Consider the following 26,746-nt stretch of genomic DNA (forward strand, 5'->3'; position numbering starts at 1 on the left):
CATATATAGCTATGTCCATATATGGAGTCAGTGCGTGGGGACACCCAGTGTATTTAAATCTAATTTAGTAGAGGTGGGACAAATCCAATTATTTAGTTTTTTTCTGAATCCGAATCCGAAAAGGTTCTCGAATATATTGAATCTTTCGAATCTCGAATTCTACGAATCCTGTACATAAGAATTGTGTGAACAGTGTAAGAAACAAAGTGATCCAAACACTTATGGGGGGGATCTGTGGATGGCACTGTTATTGGGGGATCTGTGGATGGCACTGTTATTGGGGGGGGGGGATTTGTGGTTTCCACTGTTATGGGGTATCTGTGGATGGCACTGTTATGGGGGGATCTGTGGATGTCACTGTTATGGGGGGGATCTGTGGATGGCACTGTTATGGGGGATCTGTGGATGGCACTGTTAATGGGAACTGTGGATGGCACTGTTATGGGGGATCTGTGGATGGCACTTTTATGGGGGATCTCTGAATGGCACTGTAATGGGGGATCTCTGAATGGCACTGTAATGGGGATCTCTGGATGGTACTGTGATGGGGGGGGGGGGATCGGTGGATGACACATATATAGCATCTTATGCTATGTGCGATCCACAGTTCCCCCCCATAACAGTGTCCCTGCAGTGTGAATGAACCCCAATACAGGGGCTGGGGGCTGGCATCTGGATTAGGAATGACAGCGGAGTCCGGTGCAGTGCCTGTATTCTAATGCACCGGCCCCGCTCACTGTTGCATAATCTTATCTAACCTGTAGGCATTGTTAAAATATAATAATCATTTGTAATCCAGCTGTATTACATACAACTATGTTCCATAGCAGAGAGGAGGGAGGAGACAGGCAGGCCGGGAGGACAGGTGGGCGAAGCGTCACTCACTACGTCACTACTTCATTCATAAAGTGGGCGGCGCAGGTGCATGACATAGTGAGTGATGCATCGCCCGTCCATCCTCCCGGCCTGCCTGCCTCCCTCCCTCCTCCGGAACTTAGTTGTAAGTAATACAGCTGGATTACAAATGATAATTATATCTTAACAATGCCTACAGGTTAGATAAGATTATACAACAGTGAGCGGGGTCGGTGAATTAGAATACAGGGACTGCACCGGTCCATGCTGTCGTTCCTAATCCAGATGCCGGCCCCCTCCTCCCTCTGTTGATACACCCGCCCACCGTGCTGTGCGGCATGGCCGCTGCCGTGTATCATTAGGTAAACAAATCGCAGCATTTTTGGGTCGGCCAAATCGCCATATCGCGTCACGGGATTCGTCAGATTCAAATTTTACTAAATTACGTCGGGATTCGAGTCCACGAATTGCACAAATCCAACAAGATCGTCCCACCTCTATAATTTAGCCTGCATTTCAGAAAAGTTTCTGCTGGGATTCAAACCCATGAACTTCTGCATTAGAGGCAGAGTGAGTGTGCTGGGGCAGCTGTCATATATAGAGATATAGCAGAGGTGAGTGTGCTGAGGCAGCTGTCACATATAGAGATATAGCAGAGCTGAGTTTGATGGGGCAGTTGTCATACATGTGAAACTCCAAAAAATTAGAATATTGTGCAAAGTTCATTTAGTTTCTACACTATGCCGCTGAAGAAAGCTGCTCATCAGGGACTCTAGACTCAAGTTATTGCTGATGGAACTAGAACTGCGTCTCCCCCCCCCCCCACCCTGCAGCCATGGCAAAGGAACGTGAGCACAGAGGCCCCCCCGGTCAGACCTGCAAGAAGATGGACGATGGCGCAGATAGGCAGCGGCCAACTGACTACATAGGATGTCTCTGTAGTAGGTTAGTTTGTCCTCCCTCTCAGTGGGTTTAAATAAAAGCCCCCATTTTGGATTGGTTGCAAGGGTCCAACAAGGTGGAGAGCCAGAAGTCATCCCTCTGACAAATGGAAAAAATTCTGCTGTCACTACGCAAGCAAGTGAGCATGCAGCGGGCCATTTGTGCAAGTGACTCGGAGGGACTCCCTGCCTCCATCTCCACTGCATACTGCCACGGTGTGTCTGGGTCCTCTGTCTCATCTTCCTCATCGCCATGTAGCTCCTCTGGCTGCTCCTCCTCTCCAGTCCACTGAGTAGAAAAACACCCCATTTCGCTACACATTGCCTGTGCTACAATGTCCTCCTCCTCCTCTTCCAGTTCAGCCCCCACAGGGCTCATGTGGCTGTGAGATGTAGGCACCACGTCTCCAGTCCCCTGCCCAGCCAGATTTACCAGCATCTGTTTCAGGACAAGAAGCATTGGAATTGCAATGGCCAGGATACGTGTTGTTAATGTTCCGTATTTGTTGCGATGCCAATTGCAGCTTGCGCAGGATACTACCCCAGGGCCCTTCTAAGTTGTTATAACGCACGGCCCAGATTAGGAATGCCAGAGTGATGTAGTGGCCTATAATGTCTCTGTAGGGTAGTGATAATTGTGTCAACGGTGTCTACTACCTGGGTACGGCTGGACTCCTGGCTCCCAGCTAACTTGCAATAAATTTGAGTGTAGTTATAGTAGGAGTAATAGAGGAATTTTGCAGCAGAAATTATGTCCAGATCTTTAGATGAAGTTCAAACGTTTCTTTACTTGAATTAACTTGCATCCAAGCAGTATACAGCTTTGGTCTCTGGTCCTAGCAGGTTTTAGCAATGATTTGCAGGAAATTAATGCTTCTGCTTTAAATCTGGAGCTTGGCTAAGTCGTCTGCTTGATAGCTCTGTAATTGTGACAGGAATTAATCTTCTGCACTTTTCTGTAACTTCTGTTTTTTGGGGACAGACTAGCTGAGGAGGAATGGTTTATCCTAGGTCTCTGGACTTAACTTACAGATAGATTCTCAGGGGATGCTTTCTTCCTGGAACTCTGAAGGTTGTCTGCAGTTTCTGCTTCTTCATCCAGCTGAGGCTGAAGGTGCTCACACTGGGAATATGATCAAGTCTCAGTCAAGACAAGATCCTTGCTGTCTTCCCTATGCAGGGGTTCTCCTCACACACACACACCCTACCCGTAGCACGGGGTGGGCTAAATTAACTCTAACTTCCTTCTCCACCCATGCGGCAGGATGTGGGAACAGCTCACTTCTCACAGAGGGGGAGCTAAGTTGGAATAATCCATTGCAGACTAGATATACTAAACTGTAACTAGTACCTTGCCAATGGAGTGCCTGCCACCTGCTGGTGAACCTGGAAAATTACAGGAACAATTATGTTTAACATGGTTTTAGATGCACATTTGTGAAGACATAATATAAATGACATCAGATGACAATACAAAGGCTCTTAGAAGATAGCAGTGGGGTAGAGGCGTGTAGTAACACAACTCTGGGCTGTTACAGAATGATATCATTCACGCCAAATAAATTTTTCGTTTTCTGTAGAAATACGTCAGTAAAGACTTTACCACAAATATTACTGCAGTGCTGAACGCTAAATAAATTGATTTTGTACCGAAATACGTCAGTAAAGATTTCACACCAAATATAACTGCAGCACTAAACGCTGAATAAATTTAGTTTTTCTAACAAAAAACTTCACTAAAGATTTTAACACATATCACTGCAACAGTGAACGCTGAATATATTTTGTTTTTTTACCGAAATACGCCACTAAACACTTTCAGGTCAAATAAGAGCAAAGGTGAACTGCATATATATTTCTCTTGTAGCACCGAAGTACGACACTAAACGCTTTCAAAACAAATAACAGCAAAAGTGAACTGTGTGTATATTTCTCTTTTTGCACTGAAATAGGTCAATAAAAACTATCACCACATATAACTGTAGAAGTTAAATGCCTACATATTTTTCTTTTTGTACTGAAATAGGCCACTAAATGCTTTCGCCACAAATAACTGCAACAGAGAAATGCGTGTATATTTTTCTTTTTGTACTAAAGTAGGCCATTAAAGGCTTTTCAACATAGCACTTGCACCCCAATAACAAGAACAAATTGCTGGAATGACAGAGCTGTATAATGGCTATTTGGATCCCCAAATAATCTTTCCCTGCACTTGTAAATCACTTTTCTAACACTGTCTCTAGCGCTTTCTGACATCTCTCCCTGTACTAAGATGCTGTGAAGTGATTCTCCCCTTTCCTCTGCACTTATAAATAATTTTTTGAGTATTTCTTTTGACAATGAGGTTTTTCCAATTGCTATCCCTAACGCCCTGTCACGTCTATCCCTGAACTCAGAACTCTGGAAAATGTCTGAATCTAAGATGGCTGGCTGCTGATTGGCTACATGCGTGTCGGTCTGGGTGATCCTGCCTTCCCAGACTTCCTTTCTCCATGTCCTCACACGCGCAGCCGCCATTTTAGTAAAAATGTGATTCGTTACCACGAAGCGTGAGGAAATTCGCATTCGTCTCAAATCAAAGTTTTCCTGAAATTCGGATCAAATTCCACTTCGTCAGCTTTGATTCGCTCATCTCAATTGATAACTTTTGAGCCACAAGATATATTGCAAATCTGATTACGGCAATAGATTTCTGAGAAAAATATTGTCTTCTTTGATACACTACATGACCCCCTTACCATTAGAAAATGTTTCCCTAGAACCAATATTGCGGGTTTCAAGATGGCGGCCATGTTCTGTAGATAGCCTTTTTCCTTTCATTTCTGAAATAAAAGGGTGTCCTGCGACTTCTGACTAACCCTGTAGTACAAACAACAGTTGCAGCACCAGCTGTCTGGCCAGTGGTAGTAGTAGCAGCAGGCGATAGTTCTCCCTCATTGCTTCTGATAAGTGGCACATTATTATTGACGACAAAGAGGATGACTTTGTGGACTAGATAGCTCACTCCTCCTCTCATTCACAGCGGGATGATGTGGATGTCATCTCTGAGTCTGACATCATGCCTTGGAGCCAGGGGACAGTGCATTCCTCCTGCCCCTCCTCCTTGCAGCTCAGAGAAGACTTTCAGTTGCTTAATTTCTGTCTTCACTGCCCAACCTAGTGGATGTCTTCTATTTTCCTAAGAAGACGCAACAAAACCCCATGTTCTATGGAAGATTTTCAAGATAATCTCCCTGTTGTTGACTTAATTTGCTCATCCGAACTAGGTGTCCTTTTAAAAAAAAATTGTCTTCTAAATGTTTTCTAAATGACTGTGGCATTTCCCCAGCACATTCTCTGTTCCCAAACTCCATGGACTTCTAGGAGGCAGATTGGAACTGTGGACGGAACTGGCCAAGGTTGCCCTCACTATACTACATTGTCCAGATTTCAGTGTCATCACAGTAAAGGCTGTCAGTATGGTAGGTGATGTTGTCACACTCAAATGGACAAAGTTGTCCTCTGACAGTGTACAAAATATCACATTTGTCAAAATGAACAAGGCATGGATCCATGAAGATTTTCACATACTGAATGTGAGGCTGCTAAATAGATTGCTGAGGTGGCTATTGTCGGCTCCATCATTCCACTGCTGTTGTCTACCTGCCGTCCATCATTTTTTGTACTGTGTGACTACTGCTGTCACTGACTGCTTTTCTTTCTATTGCTACTACAATTACCTTAACACAGCTACCACTACTAGAAACACTACCTCTAAACAGCCACTCACACACCCACTGTCTTCTCATTTTCATGCTGTGCTGATACTGCTCTTTCCACAGCCTTGCTGTACTTTGCTGCTCTCAAAAAAAAAGTAGATTTTTTTTAAGGATTGTTCATAACATTCCAGTGTTTAGTATAAATACAATCAGGCATTTACCATGTTACGGCATCAGAGACACTTGTTCAAAACAAGCCACAGTTTTTTAATGATAACACTATGTGTTAGTGTTGATCGAACACCAAAGTGCTTGGGTGCTCGGGCCAAACACATCGGGATGCTTGGGTGCTCTACCGAGCACCCGAGCACAATGTAAGTCAATGGGAGAACCAGAGCATTAAACCAGGCACCCCCTGCTCTGAAGAGGGGAGCATGCCTGGTTCATAGGAAACGGTCAGAAATTGATGGAAACACCACCGAAATAGTTCGGGAACAGCATGGGGAGGATGTCTGCATGAATCTTGGACTCCCAGGTCGCTGCTGGGAATGATGTTGTCTGAGTAGTACGCCACTTACAGACTGAAAATAATACGCACAAAATTAAAGATAAAATAGATTTTAGAGGAAAAATTGTTAGAAAACAGTTTTTTCCTGTATATTTACTTGTATATAAAGTGCAAGTGCTGCCAAAAATTTTGTTGGTTTTCAGAACTGGGGATATGATTAAGAGGGACAGCCGGGGCATCCGTATTGCGCCGCTAGAGGTGAAATTCTTGGACCGGCACAAGACGAATCAAAGCCAAAGCATTTGCCAAGAATGTTTTCATTAATCAAGAACGAAAGTCGGAGGTTCAAAGATGATCAGATACCATCGTATTTCCGACCATAAATGATGCCGACCAGCCATCCGGCAGCGTTATTCCCATGACCCATCGAGCAGCTTCTGGGAAACCAAAGTCTTTGGGTTCCGGGGGGAGGATGGTTGCAAAGCTGAAACTTAAAGGAATTGACGGACGGGCACCACCAGGAGTGGAGCCTGCGGCTTAATTTGACTCAACACATGAAACCTCACCCGGGCCGGACACGGAAAGGATTGACAGATTGATAGCTCTTTCTCGAATCTGTGGGTGGTGGTGCATAGCCATTCTTAGTTAGTGGAGCAATTTGTCTGGTTAATTCTGAAAACGAACGAGACTCCTCCATGCTAACTAGTTACGTGCAGGGCCGGGCCGACACAGAGGCTGGGGAGGCTCCAGCCTCAGGGCGCAGGTCAGCTCCCCAGCCTCTGGGCAGCAGGCAGGCCACTGACCACATCGCTGCTGCTGCCGCTCCTGCCGGGCTGCCGGCCGCGCTGGAGGACAGAGGGAGTAGTGAGCACTTAGCACTGACTTACGTGCTCCCTCCCCGCTCCGCCTCCTAGCTCGGCCGCTCCGCTGCTCTGGTCTCTGCTCAGTCGCTTGCCTGACTGGCTGCATACAGCACGCACTTTGACCTGACACATAACTCTGGGATGTTAAATTCCCCCTTACTTCGAGTTATGCCGCCCTCGGCTTATGCTTAGGAGGGAGAGGAACCAGCTCTGGGGTACCCAAATAAAATACAAAGTGCTGCATGTATTACATATAAAGATATACATAGACAAACATATAACGGCGATCCCAAGGTTCCTGCCCGCATGAGTAGGGTGTCCAATTCACAGTTTCCCTCTCTCGGTATAACCAGTGAACCAAATACTGCACTAAGCAAACATTACTGACTGACTTTGAAGTGTTCTGAGTTCTGTAAACACCAAAGAAAGCATGGGGGTGTCCTTACTCTGTAATCCCACCATGGTGTAATGGAATGCCCACAAATGAAAGGGTGGCTTTATCCTGTATTCCCTTCCCTGCACCAAAGTCTTAAAAATATGGCTTATAGCACGATCACTATGGTGACTATGGGGTAGCTAAATTGTGGCTCTAAGGTTTGAGGTGTTATACCTTAGGCAAAGGCTCAGAAGGGGAGGTATTTAGCGTCTCCATGCACTTCTGGCAATGTCACAGGAGGAGGGTATGATAATCCCATGAAACTCCTGGAAGTAAAACACCTCAGGATGGGAGCAATCCTGAACATATAACAGATGGGAAGGAGGGGTCTATGACTACTAACCATCCCCGAAGCAACGGGGTTACCCGTATAGTTACTGGACCTGCCAGGACTTACCACTTGGTCCTACCTGGGTACCCGGCATATATGACACCAGATGTAGGCCATTAGTATTAAGCGTCTGCATAAAGGCAGTCCGTATAATGAGAGGAGAGAAAAAGAGCTGAAAAATAAGGCATACTGAGTAAGTTGCTACATTTGTTGTTAAGTGCAATGTTAAGTGCAATTGTCACAAATAGTGTATAAAGGTCACATTGCGGCACCTAGGAGAGAATACACACAATGGGAATATAATACTTAAACGTTACATAACATGTAAACTGGTAAAATTAGTGCAAGAATATAGCAATGGAAATCACAAAGAGCTCAGGTATGCGTTTGAGTCTTTTCTTCGGGTGCAAGCTTTTTACGTTGCAGTAAACATTTTTGTAGAAACTAGTGCAAATTTTATTAATTTGCTTCTTGAAGTGCTTAATGTAGAATCCTCTGGAAACTTTAAAAGTCAATTGTAATCCACAGGAATGATGAAAGTTAATTGTAATCCAAACAAGGTAGTGGGTAATTTGCACAGTGAGTAGCAGGGCCGTAACTAGAAGTGACTAGAAGTCCCACAGCAAATATTTGTAAGGGCCCCTCCAGCGCGCTTCGCACCTCCCTCCTCCTGTGTAAACCCCACTCCTTTGGCACAGTGTAGCGGTATACTGTATATTGTGTGGCACAGTGGATGCTATATGTGTATAACATAAACATATTTCATATGAAAACTTACAGTTACTTGACCCTTGGGGATCTCGGACACCACTTCAACACTTGGCCGGGGGCTCGGCGGAGCTGATGATGTGCTTTATCCTAATGAAAAAAATATCATAATAAGGATTTGGAGAAGGGGCAGAGGGATAGCAGAGCAGGGGGAGGCTGGTGCTGCTACTAGGGGGTCATACCATAGGGGAGTAATAAAGCCCACTATAATGCCCCCCCCCCCCCAGTAGTAATAATTCTCCTTATAATGTGACAGTGCAAAAATACCCCCTTGTAATGCCCCCAGTTGAGCTAATGTCCCCATAGTGCCCCCATAGTGCCCCCATAATGTCCCAGTATAAAATACCCCTATATAGTGCCCCCAGTAAATTCCCCCATAGTGATCCTCTCCCCCCTTCCTGCTAGTGTCCCCCATAATGTACCAGTATAAAATGCCCCATATATAGTGCCCCAGTAGATGCCCCTCAGTGTCAGGCCTCTGATAGGCTGCCGGCCTAGTGTCCCCCATAATGCCCCCAAATAATGTTCCAGTAAGTGTCCCCATAGATGCTCCCCCATCATGTGCCAGTATCAAGTGCCTCTCTCCTCCCCCCCACATGTCCCAGTATCATAGTGCCATCTCCCCCCCCAATGTGCCAGTATCAAGTGCCTCTCTCCTTCCCACCCCCCCATGTGCCAGTATCATAGTGCCAAATCCCCCCATGTGCCAGTATCAGGTGCCTCTCTCCCCCCCATGTGCCAGTATCAGGTGCCAACCCCCCTCCCCCCCAGGTGCCAGTATCAGGTGCGAACCCCTTTCCCCCCCATGTGCCAGTATCAGGTGCCAACCCCCCCCAGGTGCCAGTATCAAGTGCCCCCCGCTCCCCCCATGGCGGTAACAGTCGGGTATTAAAAAAAAATAATAAACACTACTACTTACCTCCATGTCAGCGATGCGATGCAGCCTCTTCCTGTGTCCCGCCCTGTATGTCCATATATGGAGTCAGTGCTTGTATTTCAGAAAAGTTTCTGCTGGGATTCGAACCCACGACCTTCTGTATCAGAGGCAAAGCATAAGAGCTGCCTTGCTGCTGACTGAAAAAATATGAGACTTCTACTGTTATAGCTAGCTAAGTGTACATCTATACACATGACAGCTGCTCATATATAGAGATATAGCAGAGTGTGCTGGGACAGCTGTCATATAGAGATATAGCAGTGCTGGGTGTGTTGGGGCAGCTGTCATGTGTATAGATGTACACTTAGCCAGCTATAACAGTAGAAGTCTCATATTTTTTCAATCAGTTGCAATGCAGCCTTTATGGCTGTGAGGGTAAATGCTTTGCCTCTGATACACTGATACATTGTAGGTTGTGGGTTTGAATCCCAGACACATTAGGAGACAGTAAGATTAGATCACATTAGCGAGGGGGCCTGGTCAGCCGCTGCTGCTGTGAAGGGGCCCTGAACATTAAGACAAGAATCGATATTTAACTAACTTGAAAATAAACTGTCACACACGCTGCCGGGGCGCCGGGCCCCCTTGGCAGCCCGGGCCCCGAAGCAGCTGCTTCCCCTGCTTCCCCGGTATTTACGCCACTGGTGAGTAGTCTTCCTCACAGAGAAGTCTGGAAATCTTCCTCCTGGATCCCATGTTTGAGGAGGCAAAAGTTCTTCTTTAAACTGGGTGCTCTCAGCAGCTATAACTCCAGCAGAAACTTCACCTGCATCTGTGATATCCTGGTGGCTTTCTGTGGCAGAACTTGGAATTGTAGGATCACCTTTCTCTGGAGAATCCTCTGCAAGCCTTGGCCTTTTCCTGGTAGGTGACAGGTTCCCAGGACGGCAATAAAGGATAGACCCTTGGTCTTTCATAGCAAGAGGCTCTGGATTCTGTGCTGGTTCCGGAGTGCACGGAGCAGTATCAGTGGACTCCTCCTTATCTTAACACACCTCAGGGCAGTGCTCTTGTTTGATGGGTTCAGGCTGTACAGTAGCAGTAGGCCCAGATATTTCTGTATTGGCAGTGATAATAGTCACAAACTGGCTCTTTTCTGGCTCTGCTACTCCAGTAGTCAGGGGCAACAGTGGTAAAATCCGCCTGGCAGATGGTCTTCTGCTGCCTACAGGAGGGACTGGGAGTCTTCTTTGCTGCTGTTTCAGTGGTTGAAAGTCTCTAGGGGAAATGACATTGTCCACAGGGCAGTCCTTCTCTGACCCTATCATGGCAGCAGTTAGAGGCATGATGTAGGTGGCTGCAGCTGCTGTGATGGAGCTCCACTGACCTCTTGTGGCAGTTCCTGGTACTGCCTTGGTAGTGAGGCTGGTGATCTCTGGCGGGACCTCCGGGTTAAGGTGGCTTGGCCTGGGGATTTCTCTTCTGGGCGGCGGAGTGGGAGCTCCGGCCGCCTCCGCCGCACCAGTAGATGTGCTTAGCGGAGCAGGCTTGGGCCTATCAGGGGTATCGGAGTCCACTGGGCATGATGCAGGGCAGCTTCAGACCGGGCCTGGGCCTCAGGGAGTGTGACTGCTCCTACCTGATGTTGCGGCCGGTTCCGTTGACTCCTGGTGGTGCGCAGGGGCCTCCGCGATAGGTGACGTCATCAGGGCCGTCTTCGAAGCTGTAGTCCGCTCGGCAGGTATTGCAGCTTGCTTCTGGTCCGAAACATCAGTCGCTGGGGCAGCCGATAAGAGGGTTGGCGCAGTCATCTTCTCCTGTGTCTTGAGAGGGACGACATCTGCTTCCGCGGCTGGAGTGCGATGACCATCTTGGCTTGTTGTTGGGAAGTATCTCCTGCCTCCAGACTTACAGACCGGGTGGCTGCCGCTGTAGTGGCAGTGCTGCGTATCATTGAAGACACATGTATCTCGCCAGGGGTTTCCTCTATGAAAGGGTCATCATCCCCGAAGACGAGCTGGTCCCACTTGGGTTGCTGCACTCTTGACGCCATCTTCCTTGGCTCTTCTGTCACAATCAGTGCAGGAAATGCAGGAATTGAGGGTGGAGCCCAGAGGGAGGAGTCTGCACTCCCTTGGCTCACATTGCAAAGTTCTTGGTGGGCAGGCTTTAGATTTCCTGCTTCTAGGGGGTGTATTCAGCATCTTCACGCTCTTGAGAGGGCGTTCCTGAGTTTTCCCGCTTCTGGGCATGAAGAAGCAGCACCATTTTGCGAATATGGCGAATTAACCCTTTGAGTGCGGGAGCACACGTTTTAGCGCTTTCTGGCACAGCAATAAGGCAATAAAGTACATTTTCAGGGTTTCTGCACAATCTGTAAATCTTGCAGTACTGTGAAACATGCAATTTGATCCGGTTCTGTTATGGCACATAGCTCAATCCTGTTGGCACATAGCTCGATCCTGTTCGTGACGCCAAAATATGCAGTAAGCCGGATTGGAATAATGCACTCTGACGCTATAATATGCATTGACTGGGTCAGGTGTAAATGATAGTTAACAGTTTTGTTTGTGACGCCAATTGCAGTGTACGCAGGGTACAGTCTCAGGGCCCTTTAAGGTGTTGCAACTCACGTACCAGGTTAGGATAGCTAGAGTGGTATCTCTGTGTGGTAATAGTAACAGTGTCAATGGTGTCTCCTACCTGGGTACGGCTGGACTCCTGGATCCTGGCTCACTTGCAATAAAATGACTGTGTTGCTAGTAGGAGTAATTGAGGGATTTGCAGCAATAATTGAGATCCAGACTTGGAATAAATTTCAAACTCGTCTCTACTTGATGCAGCTTTAATCCATGTGAGATACAGCATTAGTCTGAAGTCCCAGCAGGTATTGGCAATGTGTGGCAGGAATCTATCTTCTGCTTCTATCATGTGCCTGGAGCTCTTTGCAGGATAAGTCGTCTGCTTGTGGCTCTGTAATGTGACAGGAATTTATATCTTCTGCACTATCTGTCTTCTGCTGTATTGGGGACTGACTAGCTGAGGAGGAATTTGGCTTCTCCTGGTCTCTGGACGGTACTCACAGTTGTGCTCACAGGGTATGCTTCTTCCTGGAGTTCTGGAGGTGGCTGCTTGCTTTCCACCAGCTGAGGCTGAAGGGCTCAGACTGGGAATGGTGATCTTTTGTCTCAGCTAAGACAATATCTTGGCTTGGATCCCTAGAACTGGGAGCTGGCACACTAACCCTAACTTCCTTCCCCACACATGAGGCAGGACATGGGCGAGCCCACTCTGCTCAAAGAGGGGGGGAGCTAAACTGGTATAAACTATTCCAGTCTAGAAATACTAAACTGAACTAAGTCCCTGATAGCACATTGCTGCCACCTGCTGGTGAACATAAAAATTACAGCAAGGTATATTTAACAAGGATTCCAATGCACATTTGTGAGGATATTAGATAAAATCACATTAGATGACCGTACAAATACACTTAACAGGTTGTAGCGGGGTAAAAAAGTTTCGTAACATAACTCTGGGCTGTTACACATGTTATACTAGAGATCTGGCACTGGTAATGTCACGGTCAGAAGCGGACACCGTCTATTAAAAAAATACACTGTATGTCACAGATACATTTTTTAAACGCACACGTTACACTTTAGATGTGGCCCTAGTAATGTCACTGTCCGCAGCGGACACCGTCTACGGGAAAAGTACAGTGGATGTCACTGACATTTTTTAGATACGCATAGTTTACAAAGGAGATGGGGCGCGGATAATTTAACTGTCCGCAGCGGACACCGTCTATGGAAAGGTACACTGGATGTCATTGATATTTTTTAGATCCGCACACTTTACACAGGAGAAGTGGCGAAGCTAATGTCACTGTCCGCAGCGGCCTAACTTTTGCACGCTATTTAACACAGGTTGCACTAAAAATATATATTGCTGCCACACACAATTTTCCTTAAAAGGATCTCTGAAACGTTTTTTTGAATAAAACTATTTCAATAACACTCCCTGCACTCTCTGTCTCTTCCGATGCTCAGTTCTCCCTGACTAAGACTGAGCCGAACACACGTCATCGGGTGCTATATAGCACACAATGATGCGTTCTGTCCAGCCAATCACTGTAATGCCAAAACCCAACATGGCTACGGCATTACAGTGAGGGCAGTACTTACCTGCACGTTTATTGGTGCGTATCAGCCAAGAAATGTGCGGGGAGGAGACTCGAGCATTGCGCTCGAGCACATGTGGTACTCGGCCGAGTACCGCCATGTGCTGAGCATCGAGACGCTCGAGCCGAACTGATGTTCGGCCGAGCATACTTGATCAATACTACTGTGTGTGTTTAAATGCCATCTGCCCCAATAAGGGACAATTTTTGTAACCTTTTGTAAAGAGCATAACAAATGTGACAGTGCAGTGTGTTTTTAAGCATCCTGTTTGTTAACACCATCAGCCATACGTTTGTCCATAGCTATGTGTATCAGTGTCACTCTGACAATTCAAAACAGGTCTGAATCAATAAATCAATTTATTGACAAATTGGACACAAAGATTTTTTAAGAAGTTTGTTCAGCTCTACAGCACATGCTTACTACCATAGACTATAAACCCTTCTTTCAGAACCAATGTTTCTACGAAGAATGGATCAGGCAGGATACCTACCTGGTACCTGGTACCCTGATGGCCACGAAAGAATTAGAAAAAGGAGTACTAGAGAGAAATTCATGGATGTCAGCCACCAGAGCCAGAATGCTCGATGCTGGCCCAATCCGGGGCTTAGGTTAATTTATATTGCTCCTAGCTTGTGGTTCTTCCACGGTGATGAATTTTATATTATATTTATGCTACACGGTTATTTGTTTGGTCTTCACTCACTTACTGGTGCCACATACTGTTATGTAGAGACTAGAGTTGAGCGGACACCTGGATGTTCGGGTTCGACGGGTTTGGCCGAACTTCGGAAAAAAGTTCGAGTTTGGGACCCGAACTTGACCCTGAACCCGAACCCCATTCAAGTCAATGGGGACCCGAACTTTCGAGCACTAAAATGGCTGTAAAAATGTAATGGACAGGGTTAGAGGGCTGCAAATGTCGTCAAAATGTGGTTAAGAGCATGGCAAGTGCTCTGCAAACAAATGTGGATAGGGAAATGACTTAAAATAACATAAAATACGTAAAAATCAAAAATAATAATCTTGCTCTAGAAGGACCAGGTCCATATGGAGTAGGAGGTTGAGGAGGCGGTGGATGTGGTGGTGTAGGTGGAAGTGGCGGTGGTGGAGGAGGAAGTAGCCTACACTGCTTTTTGGTTTTAAATGTATTTGTAATTTTTTAAATTAGGGTACACCCCAAAACATTGGGAAATATAACCTGTTATTACCCCCTCCAGTCATGCTAAACACACGTTCAGACAATACACCGGCTTCAGGGCAGGCCAGCACCTCCAAGGGGTAAAGGGCAAGCTCAGGCCATGTGCCCAATTTGGAGACCCAGAAGTTGCAGGGGCTGACCCCTGTCAGTCAGTTCGTGTAGGCGTATGCACACTTACTGCCCCACCATGTCGCACATCCCTGTGATGTTCTCGATCCAATTGGATCTCTGCTCTATCAACTTTCGATGTTCTTTTCTGCGCCTACCATGTTGATCACGGTTAGCAGCGAATCAGGATTCCACGCCAGAGAGGGAGCGTGAGAAAGGGAGACCACATCCAAGGGAGGATTCATTTTTTCAAATTTAAAATTATAGAGTTGAAATATGGGAGAAATTATTAAAGTGTAAAAGTGTGACAACTTTTCAAAGTTTAAGCATTGAATGACAGGAGGTGGCGCGCATTAGTTACTGAATAATTTCTTACATTTTATTCCCTGTCACCTATGCAGAGCAGGGGTTTATTCACGTCTAAAATTGTATAATGTCAACCCAAGAATGTAACAGAAAAATTATTGAAATGTATTAAGCTGTCAACTAGGTAGAGGAGGGGTATATTACAGCCAAAAATTGGTGACTTTCACCCAAAAATGTAACTGACAAATTTTTTATTTTTTAAACCTGTCTACTAGGTATAGCAGTGGTACATCACACCCAAAAATTGGTGAATTTCACCGGAAAATGTAACTGACTATTTATTTATTTTTTTAACCTGTCTACTAGGTATAGCAGTGGAAGATCACACCCAAAAATTTCACCAGAAAATGTAACTGACAATTTATTTTAAATTTTTTCGGTCTACTAGGTATAGAAGTGTACATCACACCCAAAAATTGTTGAACTTCACCAAAATATATAACTGACAATTATTTTTTTTGTTTAACCTGTCTACTAGGTATAGCAGTGGTACTATACACCCAAAAATTTGTTAATTTAACCAGAAAATGTAACTGACAATTTTTTTTAATTTTTTTTAATTTTTTTTATTTTTTTACTGGTCTACTAGGTATAACAATGGTACTATATACACCCAAATTGGTGAATTTTACCCTAAAATGTAAATGAATTTTTTTTTTTTTTAACCGGCCTACTAGGTATAGCAGTGGTACTATACACCCAAAATGTCACGGGGTTCCGAAGGTGCACTCGGTCCCCCATTGCCCGCAGAACTGTTGCTTAGCTTTTGGAATGAGGTTCTGTGTTTGACCTCATTCCCAGGGCGGCTGGGTGGCTCCCTGCTCCTAGTCTGCCTTGAGCGCCAAGCTGATCACTCGGTGCTCGACTGGTTGGTCTGTCGGTCATGTGACGCTGGCCACGTCACATGACCCTCACTCCCCACTATAAATACAGGCAGCCTGCTGGCTAATTTCTAGGTTCCTGGCTATTGATGCTACTCCCCTGATTGGTGGTACGGTGAGGTCATGTACCTCTGAAATTTCTCTGTCCGTGGGTGTGTGCCACTCTGAGAGATGTTCTCTTCTAGTCCTGGAGAACCTACCGGTTGAGGTGGTACTAGGGTTGTCTCCGTTTACATAACCCCACAATTGATTGGTCCAAAGGAGAGTTGGTGAAATGGGGACCTAAGTGTGACTCATGCTTGTCCGTGGTCCAGGCTGGGGTTTCAGTATGGTCTAATACATTACCCTCTGTTATTAAGGAATATTCTGATGTGTTCTCGTCCCTTACTCCAGAGGTTCTACCCCCCCATAGACCTTATGATTGCGCCATAGAGCTAATTGAGGGTGCCGAATTTCCTAAAGGTCGAATTTATAATCTTTCAGGGCCCGAACGCAAGGCTATGGAAGATTATATTAAGGAGAGCCTTGCTAAAGGGCATATTAGACCTTCAGTCTCTCCTATGGGAGCAGGGTTTTTCTTTGTTAAAAAGAAGGATGGTGGTCTTAGGCCTTGTATTGATTACCGGAGATTGAATAAAATCACTGTCCAAAATAGATACTCTCTCCCATTGATTCCGGATTTATTTAACCAGGTTTTGGGGGCAACCTGGTTTTCCAAGATTGACCTGAAAGGGGCATACAATCTAATCCGAATCAAGGAGGGAGACGAATGGAAGACAGCGTTCAATACTCCGATAGGACACTTTGAATATCAGGTGATGCCTTTTGGACTCAGCAATGCCCCAGCTGTGTTCCAAAACTTAATGAACGATATTCTTAGGGAGTTCTTAGGTAAATTTATTATTGTCTATCTTGACGACATTTTGATATTCTCTCCTGATTTCGAATCTCATGTGTCCCATGTCAAACAAGTATTAGAGGTGTTGAGGGAGAACCAGCTATCCGCTAAGCAAGAGAAATGTGTCTTTGGTCTACAGGAGATACTGTTTCTAGGGCATGTTTTGACTCCTTACGCCTTTAAGATGGATCCTGGTAAGGTTTTAGCAATTAAGGAATGGGTAAGGCCTTCATCCTTAAAGGCTTTACAACGGTTTTTGGGTTTCGCTAATTACTACCGTAAATTTATCATGAATTTTTCTGTAATTGCTAAGCCATTGACCGACCTTACTAAGAAAGGGGCGGATTTGGAGAATTGGTCTACCAAGGCCATTTCTTCATTTGAAACATTAAAAAAGGCATTTAGTAGCGCTCCCATTCTGATCCAGCCTGATCAGGAGAGACCCTTTATTGTGGAGGTGGATGCGTCCGAGGACGGCGCAGGAGCAGTCCTTTCACAAGGTCCTGCTAGCCTCACTAACCTGAGACCGTGTGCCTTCTTCTCTAGGAAATTCTCTCCCACGGAGAGAAACTACGACATAGGGAATAGGGAGCTGTTGGCCATTAAATGGGCATTTGAGGAGTGGAGACATTTTTTGGAGGGGGCAAGGCATCGAGTAACTGTTGTCACTGACCATAAAAACCTAATGTTTCTCGAGTCGGCTAAGAGGTTGAATCCCCGACAAGCTTGATGGGCTCTGTTTTTTACCCGTTTTGATTTCTCCATTACGTTCAGGCCGGGAAGTAAAAATGTGAAGGCAGACGCATTATCTCGGAGCTTCCATGCTTTTCAACCCACTGAGACGCCGCCTGAATCCATCCTACCAGCAAACATCTTCTTAGCGGCTCTAACCCAGGATATCTCAGCTCGCATTAAGGCTGAACAACATCTGGCACCGGCATCCACCCCAACAGATAAGTTGTTTGTTCCCGTACAATTTCGTCTCCAGCTGTTGGGTGAGTGTCACGATTCTGCCTTTTGTGGACATCCGGGTATTGAGGGCACTAAGGATCTGGTTTCTAGATCTTATTGGTGGCCCACTCTGACCAGGGATGTCAAGTCCTACGTGTCAGCCTGTGAGGTTTGTTCCAGGTCTAAGACATCTAGGACTCGCCCTGCTGGTAACCTACGACCCCTACCCATTCCCAGTAGACCCTGGTCCCATATCTCGATGGACTTTATAACTGACCTACCGCTGGCGGAGGGTAAGACTGTGGTTTGGGTAGTGGTCGATAGGTTTAGCAAGATGGTTCATTTCATTCCCCTGTCTAAACTTCCGAATGCTAAGACCCTGGAGTCTATTTTTGTGAGAGAGATTGTTCGTTTACATGGCATCTCGGAAAATATTGTTTCGGACAGGGGTGTGCAGTTTGTGTCCAAATTCTGGAGGGCCTTCTGTCAAAGATGTAAAATTTCGTTGTCTTTTTCTTCCGCCTACCATCCTGAGAGTAATGGGCAGACTGAACGCCTTAATCAGTCTGTGGAACAATTCCTGAGGTTGTATGTTGCTGATGACCAGCAATCCTTCCGTTGGCTGAATTTGCTCTGAATAACCGTGTCAATTCTTCTGCTGGGGTCTCCCCTTTCTTTTGTAACCATGGTTTTCATCCCCGTTTTCATTCTGGGTCGTCCGTCTCCTCCTCTAACCCTGAAGCTGATAAACTCTCCTCCGAACTGTGCACAGTTTGGGCCCGGGTTCAATCGAACCTAGAAAAGGCTCAAAGTTCTCAAAAACTCAATGCCGATAGGAGACGTTCAAGGGGGGTGAACTTTCAGGTTGGGGATAAAGTATGGTTGTCCTCCAAGAATCTATCTCTCAAGGTAGCTTCTAGAAAATTTGCTCCTCGTTTTATTGGTCCATATAAGATCACGGAGGTGATTAACCCGGTATCATTTAGGTTGGAGCTGCCCGAGTCATTCCACATTCATAATGTGTTCCATAAATCTCTACTTAAAAAATATTTTGAACCGGTAGTACCATCGAAAGCCTCGCCTCCGCCGGTTTTTGTTAATGATGCTGTCGAGTATGTGGTGTCTAAAATAGTGGATGTCAGGAAGGTGCGTAACTCCTTGCAGTATCTGATTCACTGGAAGGGGTATGGACCTGAAGAGAGATCTTGGGTACCTGCCAGGGAGGTTCATGCTCCTAGACTGGTTCGTAAATTTCATTTAGAACACCCTGAAAAGCCATCGCCTGAAGTCTTGGGTCCGGTGGCCCCTCGTAAAAGGGGGGGTACTGTCACGGGGGTTCCGAAGGTGCACTCGGTCCCCCATTGCCCGCAGAACTGTTGCTTAGCTTTTGGAATGAGGTTCTGTGTTTGACCTCATTCCCAGGGCGGCTGGGTGGCTCCCTGCTCCTAGTCTGCCTTGAGCGCCGAGCTGATCACTCGGTGCTCGACTGGTTGGTCTGTCGGTCATGTGACGCTGGCCACGTCACATGACCCTCACTCCCCACTATAAATACAGGCAGCCTGCTGGCTACAGGTTGCCTGTTAATTTCTAGGTTCCTGGCTATTTGTTGGACTACTGAATATTTACCTGATCCTGTTCCCTGACGATCCTCTGCCTGCTCCTCCTGTACTGCGCATACATCCTGGTATTGTGACCTCGGCTCCCACCTGACTACTCTCTTAGGACTCCTCTTGTACTTCGCTACTCTCCTGGTATTTGACCCCGGCTTCTCCTGACCATTCTTTGCTTTATCCGTTGTACTGCGTAGCTCTCTTGGTTCTGACCCGGTCCGTTCATGTTCCGTATTTTGTCTTGTCTGTCTTCCCTGCACATATCCTAAGTTAGGGACTGCCGTCTAGTTGTCCCCTGTCATCAGGACTTGTGAGGCAAGTAGGCAGGGCCAGGGGTGAGGGTGGAGCGCAGTGGTCACTACTCTTCCCCCTGTGTGTGTGTGGACGTGACCGTTACACAAAAATGGGTGAATTTCACCCGAAAATGTAAATGACAAAGTAGTGAAATGATATAAAATAAAATACGTACAAATAAAAATAAAAAATTAGAATTATGAGGTGGCGTTCCATATGGAGTAGGAGTTTGAGGAGGCGGTGAACGTAGCGGTGTAGGTGGAAGCGGCGGTGGAGGAGGACGAGGTAGCAAACACAGGTTTTTGGTTTTAATAACATTTTTAAAATACAAACATGAGCAATTGCGCTGCAGTATAATGGCTGCTTAGTGCCGGTATACATGCCTATTCTGCACAAGGTACGGACAAGTCTTGAGGGATCCATGCCTGGTTCATTTTAATGAACGTTAGCTTGTCCACATTGGCTGTGGACAGGCGGCTGCGCTTGTCTGTGATGACGCCCCTGCCATGCTAAACACACGTTCAGATAATACACTGGCTGCAGGGCAGGCCAGCACCTCCAAGGTGTAAAGGGCAAGCTCAGACCATGTGCCCAATTTGGAGACCCAGAAGTTGAAGGGGGCAGACCTGTCATTCAGTACATGTAGGCGTGTGCACACATACTGCTCCACCATGTTGGAGAAATGCTGCCTCCTGCTAAGACGTTCCATATCAGCTGGTGGTGCTGGTTGTTGTGGCGTGCTGACAAAGCTTTTCCACATTTCGGCCATGCTAACCCTGCCTTCTGAGGTGCTGGCGTTGCTCCAGCTGCGTTGGCGACCTCTTCCTCATCCTCTGCCTTCGCTTTGTGCTTCCACTGTGCCCCCGCTGTCAGGTGGGAATGCCACTAGCAGCGCGTCCACAGCGTGCGCTTGTACTCGCGCATCTTACGATCACGCTCCAGTAAGGGAATTAAGGACGGTATGTTGTCCTTGTAACGGGGATCCAGCAGCGTGGCCACCCAGTAATTAGCACAAGTTAGAATGTGGGCAACTCGGCGGTCGTTGCGGAGACACTGCAGCATGTAATCGCTCATGTGTGCCATGCTGCCCAGAGGCAACGAAAAGGTGTCCTTTGTGGGAGGTGTATCGTCTATGTCCTCTGTTTCCCCCCATCCACGCACCAGTGATGGCCATGAGCTGGTCTGGGTGCCACCCTGCTGTGAACATGGTTCCTCCTCCTCCTGAATCTCCTCCTCCTCATCCTCCACCTCGTCATCCTACAGAACTGTGCCCTGGCTGGACAATTGTGTACCTTGGGTTTGTGGGTGCAGGAACCCACCCTCGGAGCCACTTGGGAATGACTGGCCGGAAACCCTACGAAATGATTCCTCTTCCTCCTCCTCCTCCTGTGCCACATCCGCTACCCCCAATACTGTACCCACTGTGCTCCTCCATACCCACAAACACCATAATTCTAAAATAATAGTGCCGTACAGATATTCTCACCCATAGTAATAGTTCTCTCGGACCCTCAGGCACTCAATAGTAATATTGCTCCCTACAGTACCCCTAATAGCTATAATGTTTCCCAAGATTGCCCCCATTAGTAGCAAGGCTCTCCATAATGTACCCAATAATAATAATGTATAGTATAGTCCGAGCACTCACATACAGGCATATGGATCGAAAATCATTAATAAAAACATTTAATAAACATCAGAATGCAACCCAGAAAAGAAAGTAAAATCGTATGACAATCATATAAGACATGTAAACCTATGAACAAACTGGACGAGCTCAAGAGGAAATGGAGCTGGATGGAGGCCCTCTGACTAGGGAGGACCAGAGTGGGTAGAAACAAACCGCTTCTGGTCGACCATCAATCGAGGGGCGCCCAAACTAAAGAAAACCAAAAAGTTCCCACTCCACATTGATTACTCAATACCGGACGGACTCAAGTCCGTCCGGTATTGAGGACTCAATGTGGAGTGGGAACTTTTTGGTTTTCTTTAGTTTGGGCGCCCCTCGATTGATGGTTGACCAGAAGCGGTTTGTTTGATATTGAGGATATCAGGATCACCATGACCACGTGATACATCACGTGACCAGCCAGCACTTCCTGCCGACACATCACGTGACCAGCCAGCATTCTCTACCTTCGTTTGGTGTGGCTTTTGTTTGGGCCCGTAACAGCAGGACAAACTACTTACTTATTGTGAGGTTCATTGTTCAGGTTTTTTATTACTGGACATATGGAGGGACATATGGAGTATATTGGGTTTCTACATTACAGTAAATTGGGGTTTCTACATGAGTTCTCCATAGTTTGGATACTCTGTGAAACCTTTGAAGGTGTCCTTCACACATCATTTGATTAAAAAAAAAAAAACCCCAGTGACCCCAAAAATGAAGTGTGTGTATTTGTACATTTTAAGGAAACATTGGGCTGCTATGCTTTCTTCCAGGTGAAAAATCTTTAAAACTGACCTAAAAAAAAAGCCATGTGAACAAAGCTAACCCACAGTGGTTGTATTTGATTAACTTACGCCATATGTTTGCTGGCAAGTTTAGCTGCTCAATTTTCATGCTTTATCTCTATTAGGCCTCTTGTTTTTTCTGTTTAAGGGCCGTTTTTTTGCATTCCGTATATGGTCCGTATATGGAACCATTCATTTCAATGGTTCCGCAAAAAAAAAACAAGAATGTACTCCGCATGCATTCCGTTTCCGTATTTCCGTTTTTCCATTCCTTTGAGAGATAGAACATGTCCTATTATTGCCCACAAATCACGTTCCGTGGCACCATTCAATTCAATGGGTCAGCAAAAAAAAACTGAATGCATACGGAATGCATCCGTATGTCCTCCGTATTCATTCCGTTTTTGCGGAACCATCTATTGAAAATGTTATGCCCAGCCCAATTTTTCTATGTAATTACTGTATACTGTATATGCCCTGCTTCTGTTGCCGTTGCGTTCCGCATAAAACGGAAACCAAACGGAATGGAAATACGGAACGGAACCGGAAATACTACGGAAAAATAATACGGAAAAAAGGATCCGTTAAAAACGGCCCACAAAACACTGAAAAAGCCATATGGTCGTGTGCAAGAGGCCTTTTAAGGATTTTACGATGTTTTTCAGCAGTATACAGTAACAATGTTAATAGACAGCAAATCCAACCAGGGGCAACATCTGCATGGAGTTTGTATGTTCTCCCTGTGTATTGAAAGGATGCCACTGACTCCCTTGTTTCACAACCTTCCCTGCACCTTCAGTCCACTGTATAAGAATAGAATATTGAAAGTGTTAGTCCTTTTTTTACCTGAGGATAGCCATAGATCCCAGTTATCTCCGCTATGGACAGACTGGGGGAAGACATCAAATGTCCGATAAAAGCCACCACGTTGTTCTTCTCATCACAGCTGTAGTTGGGGACGGCTTCTTCTCGTCCTGACAGTATACTCAGTGCACTCTGTACAGCTTTATGTTCTAACACACCGGAGTCATAGATCTTGTATCCCAGAGTGATATTAGGTAAGAGGTCAGATCTTCTGTTTATTTCTTCTATGGCGAACATGAAGACCAGGAGATGTCTCACCAAATGAAGAGATGGTCTACAAGATGTATAAACATGATTACAGTATATTGACCATGTGTCTGAATACCAAAGACATGGATATTATTTTTTTTCTTTTCCATGCTCCATATTTCCACATACAAAGTTGTAGACATAGATCTATGCAAACAGCGAGGATACATTTAGAAACATCTCTTTCAGGAGCAGATAGACATTATTAAATTTAGAGGTACCTTGTTGCAGAAGAAATGCAACTATTACATAGTTACATAGTTAACATGGTTGGAAAAAGACATAAATCTATCAAGTTCAACTAAGGGATAAGTGGGGAAGCAAATTTTAGTTTAAGGCGAGTGAGACCCAGATTTCTGCATATTCTTATAACAATTAATGTTATTTACTTTTAAACATTTATCTAAGTCCTTCATAAAACTGTTATGTTGTGACCACGTCTTGAGGTAGACTATTCCATAGATTCACAGCTCTTACAGTAAAGGAGCCTTGACCTCTCTAAAGACTGAACTTTTTCTTCTCCAGTCGCAGGCAGTGCCCACTTGTCTTTTTAGGGCATTTTACATGGAACAGCTTTTCACCATATTTTTTGTATGGCCCATTTATATATTTGAATAGGTTAATAATGTTACCCCTTTAGATGTCTCTTCTCAAGACTAAATATATTTAATTCTTTTAATCTTTCCTAAGACCCTCCAGGCCCCTCAACAATTTAGTCGCTCTCCTCTGTACTTTTTGCAGCTCCAGGGCATCTTTTCTATGGACTGGTGCCCAGAACTGAACTGCATATTCCAGATGAGGCCGCACCAACGCTTTGTAAAGTGGTACAAGTGGTAATATTACATCCCTGTCCCGCGAGTCCATGCCTCACTTAATACATGAAAATATCCTGCTAGCCTTACAAGCAGCTGACTGACATTGTATGCTGTTATTTAATCTACGATCTACAAGTACACCCAAATCCTTCTCGAAAAGTGATTCTCCCAGTGTTACTTACCCAGGACATATGATGCACTTAGATTATTACTACCCATATAAATCATGTTTTATAGCTCGTCTACTGATAGCAAGAAGATGGATGCGCCCCGAGTTACCAACAATAAAAGAATGGGAAAATTTTATGAACTCCAACTGTATAATAGAAAGAACAGGATATATTAAGAGTAATAGAGGTTACAGATAGAGTTGAGCGGACACCTGGATGTTCGGGTTCGGCAGGTTCGGCCGAACTTGAAAAAAAAGTTTGGTTTCGGGACCCGAACTTTACCCGAACCCCAACCCCATTGAAGTCAATGGGCACCACTTTTGGCCACTAAAATGGCTCTAAAATAGCCCTGGAAACAGCTAAAGGGCTGTAAGAGGCAGCAAAATGTACTTAAGAGCATGGCAAATGGCTCTTCAAACAAATGTGGATAGTGAAATGAATAAAAAAAACATAAAAGACCATAAAAAAATAAAAATTAGGAATGATGTAGGAGGAAGAGGTTCAGGAGGCGGTGAATGGGTGGATGTGGCCGTGTAGGCTCGCGTGGCGGTCTAGGTGGAAGCGGCGGCGAAGGAGGAATAGGTAGCCAACACAGTTGTGTGTTATTTAGCATTTTTACATAGGGGTATCGCTCAAAATATTGGGACATAAAAAAAAAAAGGAATAAGTGCACTTGAGTACAAGGATTGAGGCTGTTAGAACTGTCTATTCTGCACAAGGTACAGACAAGTCTTGTGGGATCCAAGCCTGGTTCATTTTAATGAACGTGAGCTTGTCCACGTTGGCTGTGGACAGGCGGCTGCGTCTGTCTGTAATGACGCCTCCTGCCGTGCTAATTATACGTTCAGAGAGTACACTGGTTGCAGGGCAGGCCAGCACCTCCAAGGCATACAGGGCAAGCTCTGGCCATGTGGACAATTTGGAGACCCAGAAATTGAATGGGGCAGAAACATCAGTCAGTACATGTAGGCGTGTGCACAGGTACTGTTCCACCATGTTGTTCAAATGCTGCCTCCTGCTAACTCGCTCCATATCAGCAGTTGAAGCCGGATGTTGCGGCGAGATGACAAAGCTTCTCAACATGTCGGCCATGCTAACCCTGCCTTCTGAGGTGCTGGCGCTGACACAGCTGCGTTGGCGACCTCTTCCTCCTCCCCTGCCTTTGCCTTGTGCTTCCACTTGTCCCCCGGCATCAGTCGGTAATGCTCTCAGGAGCGCATCTACCAGCGTGCGCCTGTAGTCGCGCATCTTCCAATCACGCTCCAGTGAGGGAATTAAGGACGGCACATTGTCTTTGTAACGGGGATCCAGCAGGGTGGCCACCCAGTAGTTAGCACACGTTAAAATGTGGGCAACTCTGCTGTCGTTGCGCAGGCACTGCAGCATGTAGTCGCTAATGTGTGCCAGGCTGCCCAGAGGTAAGGACAAGCTGTCCTCTGTGGGAGGCGTATCGTCTGCGTCCTCCGTATCCCCCCAGCCACGCACCAGTGATGGGCCCGAGCTGCGTTGGATGCCACCCAACTGTGAACATGCTTCATCCCCATCCTCCTCGTCCTCCAGTAGTGGGCCCTGGCTGGCCAAATTTGTACCTAGCCTCTGCTATTGCCAAAATCCTCTTTCTGAGCCACTTCTAAAAGACTGGCCTGAAAGTGCTAGAGATGACCCCTCTTCCTCCTCCTTGTCCTGGGCCACATCCTCTTCCATTATCGCCCTAAGTGTTTTCTCAAGTAGACATAGAAGTGGTATTGTAACGCTGATAACGGCGTCATCGCCACTGGCCATGTTAGTGGAGTACTCGAAACAGCGCAACAGGGCACACAGGTCTCGCATGGAGGCCCAGTCATTGGTGGTGAAGTGGTGCTGTTCCGCAGTGCGACTGACCCGTGCGTGCTGCAGCTGAAACTCCACTATGGCCTGCTGCTGCTCGCACTGTCTCTCCAGCATGTGCAAGGTGGAGTTCCACCTGGTGGTGAGCGGTGAGCGGGAAGGCCGAAGTTACGCTGTAGAGCAGACAGGCGAGCAGCGTCAGGATGTGAACGCCGGAAGCCCGCACAGATGGCCCGCACTTTATGCAGCAGCTCTGACATGTCGGGGTAGTTCTGAATGAATTTCTGCACCACCAAATTCAGCACATGCGCCAGGCAAGGGATGTGCGTCAAACCAGCTAGTCCCAGAGCTGCAACGAGATTTCGCCCATTATCGCACACCACCAGGCCGTGCTTGAGGCTCACTGGCAGCAACCACTCGTCAGTTTGTTGTTCTATACCCCGCCACAACTCCTGCACGGTGTGGGGCCTGTCCCCCAAACACATCAGCTTCAGAACGGCCTGCTGGCGTTTACCCCTGGCTGTGCTGAAGTTGGTGGTAAAGGTGTCACAGATGGTGTTGCAGAAAGCTGGAACTTATAAATAAACATCCGACTGG

The 26,746-nt window shown here is 46.2% G+C and overlaps 1 protein-coding gene across 1 annotated transcript in view; it reads right to left on the reverse strand.

Moving 5' to 3' along the window:
- LOC120997773 (vomeronasal type-2 receptor 26-like) overlaps positions 1 to 23,325 on the reverse strand; it is a 110,315-nt gene extending 86,990 nt beyond the window's left edge. The window contains exon 1 of the mRNA XM_040428040.1: positions 23,071 to 23,325. Coding sequence (XP_040283974.1) covers positions 23,071 to 23,325 — 255 coding nt within the window. The remainder of the gene's footprint in view (positions 1 to 23,070) is intronic.
- Between the last annotated feature and the right edge of the window lie 3,421 nt (positions 23,326 to 26,746).

This window comes from Bufo bufo, chromosome 4 (genome assembly GCF_905171765.1).
Source record: "Bufo bufo chromosome 4, aBufBuf1.1, whole genome shotgun sequence".
Classification (NCBI taxonomy): Eukaryota; Metazoa; Chordata; class Amphibia; order Anura; family Bufonidae; genus Bufo; species Bufo bufo.